Source organism: Amblyomma maculatum, chromosome 1 (assembly GCF_055883805.1).
Source record: "Amblyomma maculatum isolate TAMU_Amacu chromosome 1, ASM5588380v1, whole genome shotgun sequence".
In the NCBI taxonomy this organism is placed as follows: Eukaryota; Metazoa; Arthropoda; class Arachnida; order Ixodida; family Ixodidae; genus Amblyomma; species Amblyomma maculatum.
The window spans coordinates 191,051,438-191,069,267 of record NC_139344.1 but is presented as its reverse complement, the minus strand read 5'-3'; the positions used below and the strand labels follow the sequence as shown (position 1 = coordinate 191,069,267).

The 17,830-nt window shown below is 46.7% G+C and overlaps 1 protein-coding gene across 3 annotated transcripts in view; it reads left to right on the top strand.

Moving 5' to 3' along the window:
- The window catches only part of LOC146205227 (beta-alanine transporter-like), a 166,702-nt gene that overhangs the window by 121,045 nt on the left and 27,827 nt on the right, over positions 1–17,830 (top strand). The window contains exon 1 of one of the 3 annotated variants that reach the window (XM_084582640.1): positions 243–359. The exons of 1 other annotated variant lie outside the window; for it this stretch is intronic. In XM_084582640.1, the coding sequence (XP_084438766.1) occupies positions 269–359 (91 nt within the window). In that variant the 5' untranslated portion in view covers positions 243–268. Of the gene's footprint in view, positions 1–242; positions 360–17,257; positions 17,338–17,830 lie in introns of those variants that run through there. One more of the 3 variants, XM_084582657.1, reaches the window with a different exon arrangement.

Below are 17,830 nucleotides of genomic sequence, written 5' to 3'. Positions count from 1 at the left end.
TTGTGGGGATTCACAATCCCCTTCCTCCATTGTAACGCCCGCGCGTAATTAACACGCGTGATTACGCGCGCTGGCAGAGAGGTTGGCGGAGGAGAGGGCATGCTGGCCACCCCCCGCCGCCTCCCGGGCCCCTGCGGCGACGCTGCCGCGGGCTTCCCTCTTTCCTGCCGGCGTAACCGGGAGACCTCCTCTCCCGTTCCGTGTCGAGGAGCGCGACTGTAGCAACTCGCTCGGTTCTTCGGCGAATGGGCGCGCACGCGCGCGGTTCATGATTTCCGCCGAGGAGACCACCGCCGTCACCGAGAATCGCACACTGACCGTAGGCACCGCAACGGGATGTGAGCGAGAAGCTGTGTCAGGTGAGCAGACACTTCCTCTCACCTACTTGACGCGCTTCCCTATTAGGTGGTTGTTATTTCACCCCCGTACGCGGCTTTCGCTCGCTACACGGTGGTTGTTCTTAATTGCTGTTCCTTTGCCGTGTACTCGAGCAGTGCAATAAACTCTTGTTCGAGTACGCAACTCGGTGTTTGTCCCCTCTGGCCCGAACCCGCCGCAGTGGCGATTTCTCGCACCGCGGGTTGGGGGTCACAGCTCTGTCTGCTAGGGCTGGCACGTCGGGGCTAGAAGGCGACCGTAGCGTCTAGTCCCCTCGTGGCGCATTCTCCTCTTACGAGAATTGAACACCCCCATAAGTTTTGTGGCATTAAATGTCATACTCTGAGGCGCGGATACTTCCTTTGGATTCCCGTTTTCAGCAACTTACGGTACAGTCCATTCTAAAATTATATGATTCTGTCATATCTTGTTCTCAAACAATTTTCATTACCTCTCCTAATTTATTTTTTCGTACGCATTGGTCTCCCTATCAAAGGCAGCAGGTTGTATATGTGCAGTCGCTAATAACTCCGTTGTCAGTAGAAATGTGCTCTCTTTCACAAGACAGTTCTCGTCTACCTCAAGTTAATTTGGTCCATGCTGGCATTTATCCCAATCATGCCAACTCTTTGCCAGTGTTTACTTCGGTTTCCATTTTGAATAACCATCTGCAACATTTCCATTCACATGTTGTGATTGCCACTGATGCCACACAGCGCGAGGAAAAAGCGGGTGTTGGGATTTTTTCTTCTCAACTTGATTGGGCTTTCTCACTCCGCCTTCCCGATAATACCCCCATATTTATTGCGGAATTTTTAGCTATTGTTTTAGCCATCCAGAGAGTTTAGATCACTCCAACGTTATTGTAGTGACGGACGCTCTTTCAGATTGTACTGCCATGACTTCCTCGACTGCCTCTTCTTTGCGTCGCCAGTTTTATGACCTCGTGCCGTCTCATATCCGCGAAACTAGACTTGCGTGGGTTTCTGGCCATTGTGGAATTTCGATGAACGAATCCGCGGACTTTCTTGCTTCCGCCTCTTTGAATGGCCCTATCCTGTCATTAATTCCACACTTCTCTTTATGGTTGGCGGCGCGATTCAAACAATTTCTTTGGATGAAATCCTGAAATTCGGCCTTTTTATCTTTTGCCTGCATTTGAGGTATAAATGGAATCCTGGACAGTGCCTTTCACGACAGTGCGAGGTGTGTCTGACAAAGTTCAGGTGCAGGATTCCTCCCCTTAACTTTTATCTTCATAGATCAGGTTGTTCTCCTTCAGCCATGTGTTCATACTGCAATGAACCTGAGACGTTGGAGCCTTTTTTCCTGTCCTGTGGCCGTTTCGCCTCCCTCCGAAAACTCTTCCTTGAAATTCCGTGCAAACAATTATCTATATCCTTGACTGTTCCAAATTTACTTTCGTTTGGCGCTACTCAGCTCGGCTTCAGCAGCGGGACAGTTCGCTCAGCGGTACACAAATTTGTTAACGCCTCTGGTCGGGTTCTTTGCTAGGTGTGCTGATTCCGCTGCTTCCCCTCTTCAGGTTCTCATTGAGCTGAAATTATTCCTTTTTGTTTTCTGATCAGTAGGGCCTTTTTCTGTCGTATCGCATATTACTATGTATTAGGTTTTTTTTTTTTTATTTCTTATATCTAACAGCGCAACTCCCTTACTACTGGTTTCACGCGTGGCCAATCCCCCTCGTGGGTATGTGCTATTATCTAAGGGCACAACAACAACAACAACGATAAACGGATCTGTTCGCGTAGCGGCGTGATCGAAACGCAGCCTCGGCTCAATTGCGGCCATACTTATTTTCTTTCCGCATCGACTGTTCTTCTCTGCCCCGAACGGTGCAGCTTGCGGTTGCCACACACCTAGGAAGGAAACAATTCCACACACTGACGCACAGCTCGCCTCAGGGGTTCACTGCAGCGTGGCACCAATGCTGGCACATTAAAAACAGATGCTTGCTCTGAGACACCGATGACAGGCGATGATTAATCTATGCCGTACACGCTACACAACTGAAACTGGCTGACAGCCGAACCTCGGTAAACGACTGGACAGAACTCGGCAGCCGGTATTCTCGGCCAGCCAATGCAAGCCCAGAGATAGACCCTGGTTGACTGCCAATCGCGCTAATTAATATTTGGCCAAAAAAGTTCAGCCAGTTATTTGCAAATGGATGGGAATTAGTCGGCACCCAACGCTCGGCAGGCAAACATGACCCAAAATAATGCTGTGGTTGGCTACCCACGATGTGGGCCAAGTACAGCTATAGAAGCAATATGAGAGGGAACACGGGAGCGCGTGGCCTCTATGCTTTCAAATGCGCTGTCACCGACAGGTGATGAGAATCAGTGGTAAAGACGCATCCAAAGGTAGCTTGGTCGGCTCCTCTTTCCGAGCATAGCCTTGGTGCCATTCATTCTGGTCTTGTGTTGGTGGCAGCGCTTTGCAAAGCGTGCTGGTCATGCGCACCCGTGTTCCCTTTCATACTGATTCTAGCGGTATTTTGGTCCAGCCACAAAGCGGCAAATGGTAAGGAATTAGTCGGCCCATAATGCCCGCCAGCCAAACATGATCCAAAGCAGGGCCGTGGATGGCTGCCCCTGAGGTTGACCAAGTAGCATGCGTGTTTTTAGCGGATGCATGTGCATAATATTCGCATTAAGGTGGAAGAGCGAAGTTTTTAAATTAAAATCATGGAGAAAGTGAGCATTCCCTCTTTAATTTTCTATTTTGCCGTCACAAACCTTAAAATGTTTAACTTCTCTCGACTTGGGAGGATCAATGGCTCACCCTACACTGGCTGGCTCTGAAATGAGCGCCTCATGTGGTGGATATAAAAGCTCACTGAAAGTAGCTGTCAGGTGTGTGTGTGTGTGTGTGTGTGTGTGTGTGTGTGTGTGTGTGTGTGTGTGTGTGTGTGTGTGTGTGTGTGTGTGTGTGTGTGTGTGTGTGTGTGTGCGCGTGTGTGTGTGTGTGTGTGTGTGCGCGCGCGCGCGTGCGTGCGTGTGTGCGTGCGTGTTTGTGTGTTTGGCGTGGTAGTGTCTCGTTTCATAGTGTTTCTTTGATCCATTGTTTTTTGGACGATTTAAATGATGGACCTGGCCGCCATGGAAATGCTTGCGTTAATCATTTTCCTAGCCATACATTTGCTCCTTGCAATTTGCTGTGCCATCTTTAACTGTTTTTACCTATTGGCCACCCCCTTTTTCGCTTCTTTATTTTTATTAGCCCTGCCGTTCTGCCTTGCTTTGACCTATATTGTTATCGTGCGCCTTTTAACTTTGCGTTCGGTGTTTTACGCCTCGTGCAAACTCAGCAGTTATCAATTCTTTCACGCCCACTTTTCGTACATATATATTGTGTCACTCTCTAATAAAAAACCAGTTGAAGTCAGCGCTGTGTTGTCGTTCGCTCCCTGTTTCTGTGTTTTGAAATGCGCTAGTTTGCTTTCCAAGATGATTTACCAACTAGCCCGTTCTTCCACCCTTGCACGTTAGCATTCCAGCATGCATAATATTTCTCAGCGAGGGTGCGGAATTGGCGGCGGCGGACCTGCAACGGCGCACCTGTTTCTCGGCGCATGCGCAGTAACGGCTTCGGCTTTGCACGGCAACCTTGGCTTGGCATGGCGTAGTGAAGCTTTCGCTTCAAAAGGCGCCGCCGCATCCGAGATTCTGTCCCACATCCTTGGGCACAGCAGTCGAGCGCCCTAACCACTGCATCACCGCGGCGGGGCTTATAAGTCAAACTTTCGCTCAAGACAGTATATATGTAATTAAAAGTCTGTGCCGAAGTTAAATATTGGTATTCAAGAAGCGTAGTGAACGAAGTCTTTAATTGTTACTTGATTAATGCTCGCCGGAGTGGTGCAGTGGTTACGGCGCTCGACTACTGTTCCCAAGGATGCGGGATCGAATCCCGGCCTCGGCGGCCGCTTTTCGATCATAAAAAGCAAGGCGCCCGTGTGCTGTGCGATGTCAGTGCACGTTAAAGAACCCCAGGTTGTCGAAATCTCTGGAGCCCTCCATTACGGTGTCTCACATACCCTTAGTTGCTTTGGGACGCTAAACCCCACAAAACAAACAAACATGCTTGATTAATGGCGATTAACTTTGCGGGCACGGGTAAGTAAAATGAAATTGCGTGCAAAAAACGGAGTGGGCAGCTCAGAAGGTGAATCGTTGGCAGAACGGATGTCATAAATATGCCCCGCACGGCAGCATAGTTTGTTTTAAACTGCTCCCGCGCCAGACGTCGATAAGATACGCGTCTACATGTATACCTTGAGTGCTTGCGGACTCTCATGACTTCATTCGCCTCACTGGTTGTCCCAGCAGACCTCGAAAGGTTAAGAGACGCAGTGTCACGCTGCAATGAAAACTATCGAAGCATCCAAGGTAGACGCCACTGGTGCCGAGCATTTGGAAGCGCAGAGCATAAGGATGTGCGATGAGGAAGCCGACGTGAGAGCGAGAGGCCACAATTGCTGCATGTTGGCCGTGAGTGGCCAGCATGGCGATAGGCTGCATTGGGGGCAGAATGATCGAAGGCATCGGAAAACAACGCTGATCTGTTTGCTCCAGCGCTGGTGCGAATCACGACCGGGGGCAGTATAGTGTGGCGGTTTTCACAGCGAGACATCTTCCGTCGCGTCGTCGATCACGCGTAGCTTTTATCTCCTCCTTGCACCGTGGTTGAAGAAAGGGACGCGGTTTTTCCCATATTCGTGGACAGCTTTACGTGGTGGTGTTGAACAGTTTATAGAAGCAAAGATTTTGCCCTTTAGGGCTATTAGCCGCGCACGACCTCACCCGCGATCGATCGTTCATGTTAAGACGGCCGATGACGTTGACGGCCCTGCTGGAGGCGCAATATTCGGCCGAGTAGTTTCCTCAGACCACTGTGCGGCCTCCCAGTCCTTAGCGAGGGGAGGACTCGTCAGACAGTAAAAGGATGTGGGTTAGGGTGGACCTTGGGAACGGGTAAAAGCACTGGCAGGGAATGCGATGATAGTGAGAATGAAGGGAGCAGTAAAGGCTGATTCGCACGCAAGCGGCAACAATTCAGTTACAGCTTGCGTGCAGCAACTCAGCAACAACTCAGCTACAAGCGGCAGCGACACAGCGATAATTTTCAAGCGTGTTGGAATTGCGTCGCGTTTGTCGATCGAGCCACCGCGCGACAACTCAAAAACGGTTTTAAAGCCAAAGCTTCATTACGCTACATCGGGCAGCCGTCACTTAAGTTTTCATCTTCAAGTGACCTTGACAAATACCGCGCCTTTCCTTTCTTATAAACCAATATACAATGGAAGCGAAACCTTCACTACGCTATAGGTATATATCAGGTCTTCGTGTGACACTAAATTTGGCCTTCAAGTTACCTTGGCCTAATTTACCTTGGCCAAACTTAAAGGGAGAGAGAGCCCTGGGTTATTTGTGCGATGTCCGGACACGTTAATGGCTCTGGTATGCTCTGGTACCAGCGCACTAAAACCATCAACCACTTAAGACTGCAATAGAAAACCAAAATAATTGTGAGGCAACTGTGGATTATAGTAAAATACTTTTATGAACATATTGATACAGCCGGTATTATCTCCCAATGCGAAGCCAATTTTCGCTTTTGAAGTTCGCCCTGCGCTCACGACTAATTAAGACTGCCATAGGTAACCAATGTCATGCGACTTTAAATTATACTGAAGAAACCATGAAATATTTTAAGATACTTTTATGAACATATTGTTACGGATGAGGAAGATAAATTGGACAGTGGCGTGGGCAGGAGCGCTCGCATAGGCTCGCCGGCATTCATTAAAATCATCTCATCGCTATCCCTCGTGGTCTTTTTTCACCGGTAGCAATATTGATAGATATTCTCTAAGCTTGTGATGTGTAGCAAAATTTTGCTTCCGAAGTTTTTAGCGCAGCAATCGAGACTGCCATAGAAAAATAAATATCAAAACAATTATAAGCCTACCGAAGAAGCATCTGCTCGTGTAAATATTACTGTAGTGCAATTTTAATGATATGAGAAAACAACACGTTCAAGAACGTTCTCGAAATTTGTCCGAAATTTCTGAATATGAGGAAGAATGGATAAGAGTCTATGCCATTGGTCGCTCGTCACTAAGGGGTTATAGTATCGTTCAAAACTGAAATTAAACGAACGATACATATTGAATATGTGGCACTTACATATTCAGCAAACTGTTTGCAACAGTATTTAGGATATTTAGGAAAATAAGAAAGCTATATATCTTAAAATTCAGTCGAAATAACGTTTTTATCAGCAAGGAATGGAGTGTGATAACGTGACTGCAGCACACGCTGTATTATCACAACGTGACAGGGGGTCACCAAAAGAGGGTAGCTTTGCCGCTGTCCGCCAGGGCAGTAAGAAGCGGCGAAATCGTTGCCGTCTGCGGCGCCGTCAGGCATACTGCCGAGACTTCTTGAGCAAATATAAAGAAAAAATAAATAAGTCGCTGCTTTAGCAAACCTGGAAATCTGTTAAGAGAGAATGTGCTTCTAATTCTAAGCATCCTGAACAAAATCGCGCTACTGGACTCTGGAAATTTCAATTTCAAAGTAGCAGCAGCTAACACGAGGCCTGTGATCTGAAAAGAAGGAAGTCGCTAGATTAGTACGCCTACATAGTATAAAGCGAACTTTATCCAGTGGTAGGCACAGAAACCGACTGACTGTCAACAGTCGTTACTATAATGGCTGCCACCATGGTTGCATCTTCCTGCTGCAGCCACTGCATGTTGTGATGCCATGGTAGTGCGACCAAGTTTTCTTGCTGCGGGCGCGGAGAGGGCAGCCGAAGTAACGGGATGGTGAGGGACCGTTTTGGCGTTAGTATTACGGTTATTTAACTCTTGAGAGTGGATGCGCTTGCTGATGATCAGCGAAGTCCCTCTGTCGACCGCTTGTATCTCACCGCACCCCTCCTCTAGTGACCGGACTCGCTTTTATACCCACGAGGCTGTCCCGGCATGCTCCCGGCCACAGGTCGTATAGGGACATAGCGAAGCTCTGGGGATTGTACCAGACGCTTCGCAGCAGCAGGGCTCTCGACTGGAGGTTGACTCATAGGTGATGCTGCAGAGGACAGCACACGTCCGGGAGCGTTGACGATGCTCGTATACATGCATGGGCAGCCAGATGAGCGCGCTGTGTCGGCGCATGGCTTCAATAGGCGGCCAGCAAGGGGAACTTTCTCGGTAAAACTTCGGGCACAAGAGTGCACCTTCATGGGTATGCAGCCGTCGCTTAATTATTAACTTGCTTAAGGGAACCGCGGTTATTCTCACCTTAAATATTTTGTCGTGATTTAGCTCTGGTTAACCCTAATTGAATTGCGAAAGCAATAGCGGAAGCTTCTTTAGCCTGCTACATTATCCCCCATCATGCCCTATCGGTGTAAGGTGCTACATTATTGGGGACACTTAAGCTCATCCTTTAAGAGTATGACGCGAGAGCGTAAGCTACCAGGGACGTGCCTCCGTGTCGTAGGGGTAACGAGAATGCAAACGGTTCTAGCAGGCTGATTCTGATATCACCCTCCCATATGAAAGGAGCGGCCCGAGTTGGCAGCTCCCCCCTGTGGCATAGGGATAACGTGAATTCAAATGTCATGACAGGCTGATTTTTTTATGAGGAGACCGTAGCTACGCCTCTTCACGGCGTAGCTGCGGCCACCCGATGTCTCGCTTTGGATTTCGTAGTATTTCTTTCGCAATAAAACAGAAGCTGCCCTGATTTTCATTCTCTCCGGATACTTCAAAGGGCCCAAAGAAAGAGACTACTAGAAAACGAGCGCACGCGTTGTAAAGGCTCCCAACCACACGCGGAGTATTTCTCACCACACTACAGCTGTCACTGAGCTTTTTCGGAAAAACACTCATGAATCGGATTCGCCGAGTACGGAGACACGCAACGTGAGCGATGAGCGACGCGGGAGCTGAACTTGCCAACAATGGAAACGCGCTTCGCGGCATGCAGCTACTATACCGTCATATGCTTCGAAGTGCTTTAACGCTTGAAAGTCCTCGCCCTGCTCTGGATGACCGATGAATCGCGCCCGAACTGTTCGGCACCCTACCAAGCGCTTGTGGCCCGCTGCGTGGAACAGTCAGGATATATTGTAACGTCACGAGCAGTGGGTCGCGCGGCTTCCCCACTGCGTTCTGCGCGGGCTCTCGTCGCGGGTGCCAGCGGAGCTATAGCTAGAAGAACCCGCAGCAGCCTGCAGAGCGTAGGCAAAGGAGCGCAGTGCGAAGACTGCACGGTAAGTGCCTTGTCACTGGTTAGATTTAAGCTTTTAAAAACACGAGGTGTTGAAGGTTGGAACACGAAGTGAAATTATTAAGGTACCTCTATTTTTTTAAAGGTAGCGACAGGTCTTGATCCAGCCGCCCCTCCCTCCGATAGGCCGGTTGGCTGCACGTGACCTCTTCACCGCCAAGCTCCGCCCAAAGGGTCCAGCGGTGCTCGCTGCACCGCTGAAATGCACGGCGGTCTGCGCTTGCCAGCGTGGTATTGGCCGATTAGTTAAGCAAAAAGTACTTCACATGCCTCTATTGCATTTTTAGGAGCGTATATGCAGTTCAGTTCAGTTCAGTTCAGGCGTTCAGTCGTGTCCGACTCTTCGTGACCCTATGGACCATGTCACGCCACGCTTTCCGGTCTCTCACTATCTTCTTAACATCACATAGCTTCATCTGCAATGCCTCGAGAATGCCATCTAACCATCGCGTTCGCTGCCTACCCCTTCTCCGGCGACCCTCAACCTTTCCCAACATCAAATCTTTCTCCAGCGACTCCTCTCTTCTCATCAGATGACCAAAGTAGCTGAGCTTTAACTTTAGAATTTGACCCTCCAATGAGCAGTCAGGGTTTATGGTCGACAATATCGACTGATTTGATCTTCTGGCAGTCCAAGGAACTCTTAAGAGTCTTCGCCAGCACCACAATTCAAACGCGTCAATTCTTCGGCGGTCAGCCTTTTTCACAGTCCAACTCTCGCATCCATACATCACAACTGGAAAGACCATAGCACGGGTTATACGGATCTTGGTTGGCAGACTAATGTCTCTGCTCTTTACTAGGCGGTCAAGGCTAACCATTGCTCTCTTTCCCAGAAGCAGGCGTCTCCTAATTTCATGGCTGCAGTCTCCTTCCGAGGTAATCTTGGCGCAAAAGAACAGAAAATCTGTCACAGCTTCCACTTCTTGTCCATTGATGCTCCAGGACTTGATAGGGCAAGACGCCATGATCTTCGTCTTTTTAATGTTCAGTTTAAGCCCAAACTTCTCACTCTCTTCTTGTACGCGCATCAGAAGTCTCTTGAGTTCCACTTCACTTTCTGCCATTAAAGTGGTATCATCCGCATATCTAAGGTTGTTGATACGTTTTCCAGCAATCTTCACTCCAGCTGAAGACTCGTCCAGACCGGCCTTCCTCATGATGCACTCTGCATATAGGTTAAATAGGCAGGGCGACAGTATGCAGCCTTGCCTCACCCCTTTCTCAATCGGAAACCAATCAGTAAGACCATGCCCAGTTCTGACTGTGGCCTCTTGCCCTTCATAAAGGTTCCTGAGGAGACAGATGAGGTGAATTGGAACTCCCATCTCTTGGAGAGCTTGCCACAATCTGCTGTGATCTACGCAGTCAAACGCTTTCGCATAATCAATAAAGCAGAAGTAAATGGGTTTCTGGAACTCTCTTGCTTTTTCCATGATCCAGCGAAGGTTGGCAATTTGGTCTCTAGTTCCTCTGCCCTTGCGAAACCCAGCTTGCACGTCCGGAAGCTCCCGATCCACATACTGCTGCAGCCTACCTTGCAGGATTTTTAACATCACCTTGCTAGCATGCGAAATAAGCGCGATCGTGCGGTAGTTGGAACAATCTTTGGCACTGCCTTTCTTTGGAATGGGGATGTAAACTGACCTCCTCCAATCCTGTGGCCACTGCAGGGTTGTCCAAATCTTTTGACATAATGTATGCAGTGTGTTAACAGCGTCGTGGTTGAGGTTTTGAAGCAACTCAGCTGGAATACCATCAATTCCGCTAGCTTTGTTCTTAGCAAGGCTGGCTAAGGCCCATTCAACTTCACTCTTCAGGATGCCCGGCTCGAGATCAGTAATCACAACCGTCCTATGTTGGGTTTGCACATCCGGGTCCTTCTTGTACAGTTCTTCTGTGTATTCCTGCCACCTCTTCTTTATCTCTGAGGCTTCAGTGAGGTCCTTGCCTCGTTTGTCCTTTATCACGCCCAGCCTAGCACAGAAGCTTCCTTTGATATCTTTGATTGTCTTATACAGAGCTCTTGTGTTCCTTAATTGGCTGTTGTCCTCAACTGCTTGACACTGTATGTTCAGGAAGGCATTCTTATCTCTCCTTGCTATTTTCTGAAAATCCGCATTGAGAACCTTGTATCTTTCTCTTTCCCCCATACCTTTTGCCATCCTCCTTTCCTCAGCTATTTGCAAAGCCTCTTCAGATAACCAGTTTGCTTTTTTGCATTTCTTTTGCTTTGGAACTACCTTAGTAGCAACTTCTTGTATTATATCACGAACATCAGTCCACATCTCTTCGGGCTCTTTGTCTTCTAGATCTAATTCTTGAAATCGATTCCTCACTTCCACAGCATATTCTAATGGAATCTGATCCAGATCATACCTGAAAGGCCTTCTAGTTTTCTGCGTTTTCTTCAATCGAAGCTTAATTTTGGCAACACGAAGCTGATGATCGGTGCCACAATCGGCCCCAGGCCTTGTTTTTACTGCTTGTATAGCGCTTCTCCATCTCTGCCGGCAAATAATATAATCGATCTGATTCCTGTACAGACCGTCCGGTGAAATCCATGTGTACAGGCGCCTCTTGTGCTGTTGAAAATGAGTGTTCGCTATGGTCAGGTTGTTTTCTTGACAGAACTCTACTAGCCTCTGCCCAGCTTCATTTGGCTCACCAAGACCGAACTTGCCTGTAATTCCGGATATTTCTTCACTCCCGACCTTAGCATTCCAGTCTCCTATGAGAAAAACGACGTCTGATGATGGGGTGCGGTCTAAAAGGCATTGTAGGTCCGCATAAAATCTCTCAACGTCAGCTTCTTCAGCAGCAGTGGTCGGTGCATAGACTTGGATAACTGTTATGTTGAAAGGGTGACCTTGGATGCGAAGTGAAATCATTCGGTCGTTTTTAGGGTTGTACCCTAGCACTGCTTTGCCCATTCTTCTGTTTACTATGAGAGCGACCCCATTCCTTCTCTTGGATTCGTGCCCACAATAAAAGACATAATGGTCGCCGGAGTTAAATTCTCCCATTCCGGTCCACTTGAGCTCGCTGATACCCAAGATATCAATGTTCAATCTGTTCATTTCTCGCTTGACGATATCCAGTTTACCTTGCGTCATAGATCTTACATTCCATGTTGCTATGTGATATATCTCCTTGCAACATCGGACTTTCCGGTCGCTTCCCGACACATCCACAACTGAGCGTCCTTTTGGCTTTAGCCCAGCCGCTTCATTCGTCCTGGAGCTACTAGGAATCGCCCTTTGTTCATCCCCAGTAACATGTGGGACGCCTTCCAACCTGGGGGGCTCATCTTCCGGCGCCATATCGATAATGGTATTGTGACTGGCCATAGGGTTTTCTTGGCAGGAAATACTGGAGTGGGTTGCCATTACCTTCTCCAGTGAATCACATTTTGTCAGAACTCTCTGCCGTGACCTGTCTATCTTGGGTGGCCCTACACAGCAGAGCTCACGACTTCATCGAGTTTCGCAAGCCCCTCCGCCACGACAAGGCAGTGATCCATGAAGGGGCGTATATGCAGTACTGCTTAATGTTTAAGCGGACGCAAGACTTACATCTCTGAACTCAAATCTTGAAGCGTGCGTGAGTCATGCGGCTGCGCCGGGCTGCTGAGCTTTCGGCTGCCGGAATCGTGCGGAAGACGCAAAAAAGTCATTTTACATTCTTCGCGGTGACAATAATAGCAACAGAAGGAAGCTATGGCCTCATGACATCGTGCGTAAGATTTTTATGGCCACGGAAAACATCCGACTATGCGAAGGGATTTCTGTCTGCTTAAAAAGCCGTTCGCTTGCCCGGGAAAACCTTTGTTTGGGCATATGCTATTTCATGAGCAAAATATCAAGAACGCTATGACTATGTAGTCATTACTTGTACTGCGGATGTCTAGTGAGATGTCACTACCGTTTCGAGCCCCCTTACTTTCCCGAACAGATCAGGACTGCAATATTACGCGTGGAATCAATGCTGTCAAAATGCTCAGAATGAAAACCCAATGCTTGATAATGCTTATTACGAAAATTTAGTCCGTACAATTGATCAGTTAATGGATATAAATGAAAAATGAAACATTGGAAAAGGAGGACGGTGCAAATGTGTCAAAGTGATCGCAATGGAAAGTCAATTTTTGCCAATGCTAAATATTGGTGTATAAAATTAAAAAATTAAAACGAAAATTTGTACCATAAAAAGTGTAAAAACAACCGTGTGCTTGAAACGCTATTGAGTCATTGTTTTAACGGAGGGGTCTCGCAGCGTTGCACCTAATGCAAACAAGTTCCGCTGAACGCGCACAGGGACTCGTCAAATTTCAAGAGGCGACATCCAAGTTTACTGGTGATATTATTGCCTGACAGGCTATAAGGAAACCAAAACAAATAAAGAATAGAAAAGTCAGAAAATATTATCCGTGAGCTTTGTATCGCATCATACCTTATTTTTTTTTTTTTTGTATTTGTTGGAAGATATACATGCGTTGGTAATGCACAGCTGCAGAGAAACTGACTTTTTCTCCAAAATAAAACTATCGGAATACTGTGTAAACGAAATAAACTCGAGCCAAGAAAAGTGTGTAAAACGGAGTATATCCGAACGGTTACAAACGCAATGACGCACTTATTTCATCAGAGCGCTGTGCGCAACGACGTTCTCAAAGGTTGCAGAAAACTCGGTCTACTTATTTTTTATTAAGGAAACGAGCCCAATAAGCTTACTAAAATATCGTTTCTACTTCAAGTTCGGTACTAATTTTAAAGCATAATTAATGAATAGTTTCCTAGCCGCTGTACTGAGGAGAATGGTTCAGAAGAATGAGCTGACTCGTTTAACGCACGCGTTTTTTTTTTTTTTTTACGTTTATGCTGCACACGCATATTTAAGTTATTATTCCTGTCTTTTGAAGTTTCCTGAGCAGCAGAGGACACAAATCTGTTGAATTCACCGGTTTATGTGCGCACCAAGTGCGGCTTCATGAGTACGCGGTATACGCTCGAAAGAGGTCCACGCGTCGTCTGCTAGCGCTGCCCCTGGACCCCTCGAGAGGGCGGTCGTGTAGTTGTCGCTACCTTTAGAAAAATAGAGGAGCCTTAGAAATTATGACTCAACAGTGCCCCCTACAGACTTTTTCACGACCCTCGGAGAAACCGGTTTGACTGGGCTGTGGAGCAGGCCTGGGGGGGAGAATCCTCAGCACTTTCCTGAGTTATGAGCACAGCCCAGTCTCCAATATGGCAGCTCCCTTTGGCCATTTTTGAAAAGGACTTTTGTCTTCTAAAAGGAAGGCAAAACGTTAAATTACAGTGCCATATTCCGCAAGCTGGGCTGACATTGTGTAAGCCAATTTTCAAACCCAGTCTTAGTCAAAACTCTCCAAAAGTTATTCGTTTCAGCCGGATAATGAAGACATGACGGCACCATTAAATATAAAAATACCCTGAAATTCTAGAGAATGATTTCTTATCGCGCCAAAGAAGCTTAACGCTTGACGTGCACTTTCAATGCTCCGATAGATGGAGCATTCAAGGGACCTTCATTCCACTAGAAGAGAACGCTGTCCATGTCCTGAAGACTTTTGGTGAAGGGTGTACCTACTACCTGGACTGCTAACTTGCTTGTCGCAAATTTATTTATTTATTTATTTACAAATACTGCTATCCCATGACTGTGCGACATTGCAGGAGTGGGTACAAAAAATTTTCACTTAAAACAGAACAAAAAGCACATAATAGCAAATAATCGCGAGTGGGTTCAATAATTCCGACACAAAGTACAAGACAACATTGTAAGATCAAATGATCAGGCAGTTCTTTTACAAACTGATCCCCAGGCAGTTGACGTAACGAGCTATTTAAATTATTCCACAGTTCAACTGTAAAGGGAAAGAAAGAAAACTTAAATCAACCCAAAAACGGAATAAACGGCGAGATGTTAAAAGGGTTTGTACGGCGAGTGACACGCGCGGAAGAAGTAGTGAAGGAAACGGGGGCGTCAACGTAAATTTGTTTGTTAATGATCTTGCGAAGGAGAATAATGCGTTCATACATGCGTCTGTTTTGAAGTGTGCCAAGTGATAGATCGCGAGCATAAGAAGAGGGTGAGAAGTGCCAGTCATACCTCTGATATATCAATCTTCTCGCTTTTTTTTTTTTTTTCTGACGTTTTCAAGCTTAGCGACATCTTTAGCAAAGTTCGACGACCATACTACCGAAGCATATTCAAGGACAGGCCTTATTAAGCATTTGTACGCTGTCAGCTTGCAGTTTTGGGTTGCATCTTTTAATGTACGTTTTAAGAGTCCAAGCTTCTTGAGTGCTTTGGAGCATGTTAGACTCTACGTGTCCGTACCACTTCATATTAGAACAAAAAAGTTACACCGAGATGTTTAAATTCTTTTACGCGTCTTAATGGATGTTTATCGTTAGCATATGAAAAACGAGGAGGAGTTTTCTTATTAATGAAAGTCATGGACACGGTTTTGTAAAAATTTATCCTCATTTGCCAAGTATTGCTCCAATCACAGAATGAAGAAAACATTTTGTTAAGAGTTTGCTGGTCACGTGCGCTATTGACATTTGAATAAGAAAGCTCGTAGCCTGTCCCACCTATTCCAGGGTGCTTCCCCCTTTGTGGAATCAGCCAACGTGCTTGTGCACATCATCGCCATTAATTGACACGCGATCGTGCAGTATGAAACGAATTTCATGCTGTTCTTTTGAAACTTAAAACACGTCAATCCATTTCAGACGTTTTTACTCGATACTGCGATATGATACCGGTCATTAAGGCTGAATCGTTTCCTTATAATGAAGGGAACTGCGCATCGAAAAAGTGTCACATGTGCGCTTGCGAAAACGAGCTTTTTTTTTTTTTTTTTTTTGACGATTACAAATTTGTGTTCAGAGAAATGTGCTTGTGCGTTCTGTGCAGGGGGGTTGTACAGCAAGGTGGGTGTCGTGTACAAGCTCAATGATTAGACGGTTAATTAGCTACAAGTAACTAATCAACTTCTTATTTTGATTTTATGGAGTATATCGCGAAATTGAAACCGGTCAGCATCAAATGTTAGTCCGCCTTTTTAAATTTGCTTCATCGACAACGTGGCTCGAAATATCAAGCGTCAAAAATACACTATCTCAAGGCTCGCTGAGTTGGCCTTGCATAGTTATAAAACAATGTCGATTGCATTTTTATGCCTAAAACAGGCATAATTTATGCATTTAGTGATGTAGAAGCAGTTAATATAATTGTGGTAACAACAGCACGCGCAGCACGACATATTTTATAAATTTGTAACGCGTGAAAACCGACTCAACGAGCTTTCGGATGCGTACATTTGACATCCGATATTTCGAGCCACAATGCCGAATAAGAACATTTAAAGAGAGGACTCATATTTTAAGTTGACGGCCTCCAATTTCTTTACATAACATAGCCTCTTAGAATCAAAAATAGAAAGTTGATTAGCTAATTAATCGTCAAATCATTGTTCTCTACATATGAGTAATGTGCGCCTTGCTGCACAGTCCAACTGCATATATAGACCGCACCACCATATCTGTCAAAATCTACCAGAGTGAAAAAAAAAAAAAAAAAAAAGAAGCAGTGAACAGTGTTAGGCTTTCATGGTTAAAGCAATAATAAAAAAATAAAAAGCGCAATACGTTGCGACACAAATGCCGTTTGCCGTTACTCACGAGAAATGCTCGAATGACCTGTAGTTTCCTCTTGATTTGATCCCGTGAGAGAGACTAGCGCTATGGTCCCGGCCTTCATGGAATAAAATTATGGGGAAGACTTGAGCTCCGCCTTTGAGGGGACACGATAGCTAGCCGACCACACAACATACAAAGTCCCGCTTTAACCAAGCCGTACGACCGTGCCTGCGTAGAAGCTTATTATAGGTGTAGTGTACCTGACTCCTAGGGAACTGAAAGGTTGATTCCTTATTCCACCTTCCCACCTTGCATGAGCAACCCAGCTCTTTCTGATATCACGTGATCTAATTAAGTCGCACAATAAATCATCGTAGAATCAGTGCTCGGCCATGCCTACTACCACCTGCCAGTGCCACGCCCGTGATTTAACACGGACGTGGCGCTGGCAGGTGGTAGTAGGCATGGCCGAGGGGTAGTAGAGGTGATAGTAACGGGACCTTCAACGCCATGGCGTTAAAAATGTGATGGGCGTGCGGCCCTGCAGCAACAAATCTCCGCATTGCTCAGGAAGTAGGCGCCTCTCGGTTCGTGAGGAATCAGCAAGATAGGCGCGCGTCGAAAACCTATAATCATAGGAACGAGGCAACATTCTCGGCGCAAACGCCATTGCACCAACAGGTGCAGAATAATTGGTGGACGCAGTAAGAAATGGGCCCAGTGCCCTTCCTGACAAGCTTGCGCTGAACTTTTGCCAGTGTTGTGTCACCGCGGAGCACAAAGGTGAAAATATCTGCAGACGCACAAAGGGCCTGTAGTAAAACGATAAAAGCTCACACCCGGCCACGGTGCACCCAGCATATCTTGGTGCCGCTACGGCGCACATCGGTTTGCAGGCTGCGAAATGCGGACACGAACTGTGTTTTAGAGATTCCGTTCTGTGAGTGCGGCCCGCTAAGGTAAGCGCGCCCTTTCGCATTTCCCGCGTAAAGCGTATACAAAATACCTCCTCTTATATATATATATATATATATATTTCTGGTAGCGCCATTATGCTTTGGTTCTATTTTTTACCTACCTTCTTCTGTCTCACTCGGATTTTTTTATAGCTCAGTTCAGGCAAGTATTTTCTCTTTCTCGTTGTCTTTGAGCATGGCGTAATGAGGTCTACTGATGAAAACATTGGATCATGCGTCAGCCGTGCCGCCACTTTCTAAGTTGTAACTTGCACCCATTTTTTAAGGTCACCGAAAATCTGGCGTCGGCGCCGGCGTCGGTGTTGACGTTGTTTGGCTTGGTTTGGTTTGTAGGTCATAACGTCCCAAAGCGACCCAAGAGACACCGTTGTGGAGGACTCTGAAAATTTCGACCACTGGGGTTCTTTAATGTGCGTGAGCTTTGAAAATTCACAAGCATGGAGCTGGCAGGCGGTATAGCTGGCAGCTGACATGG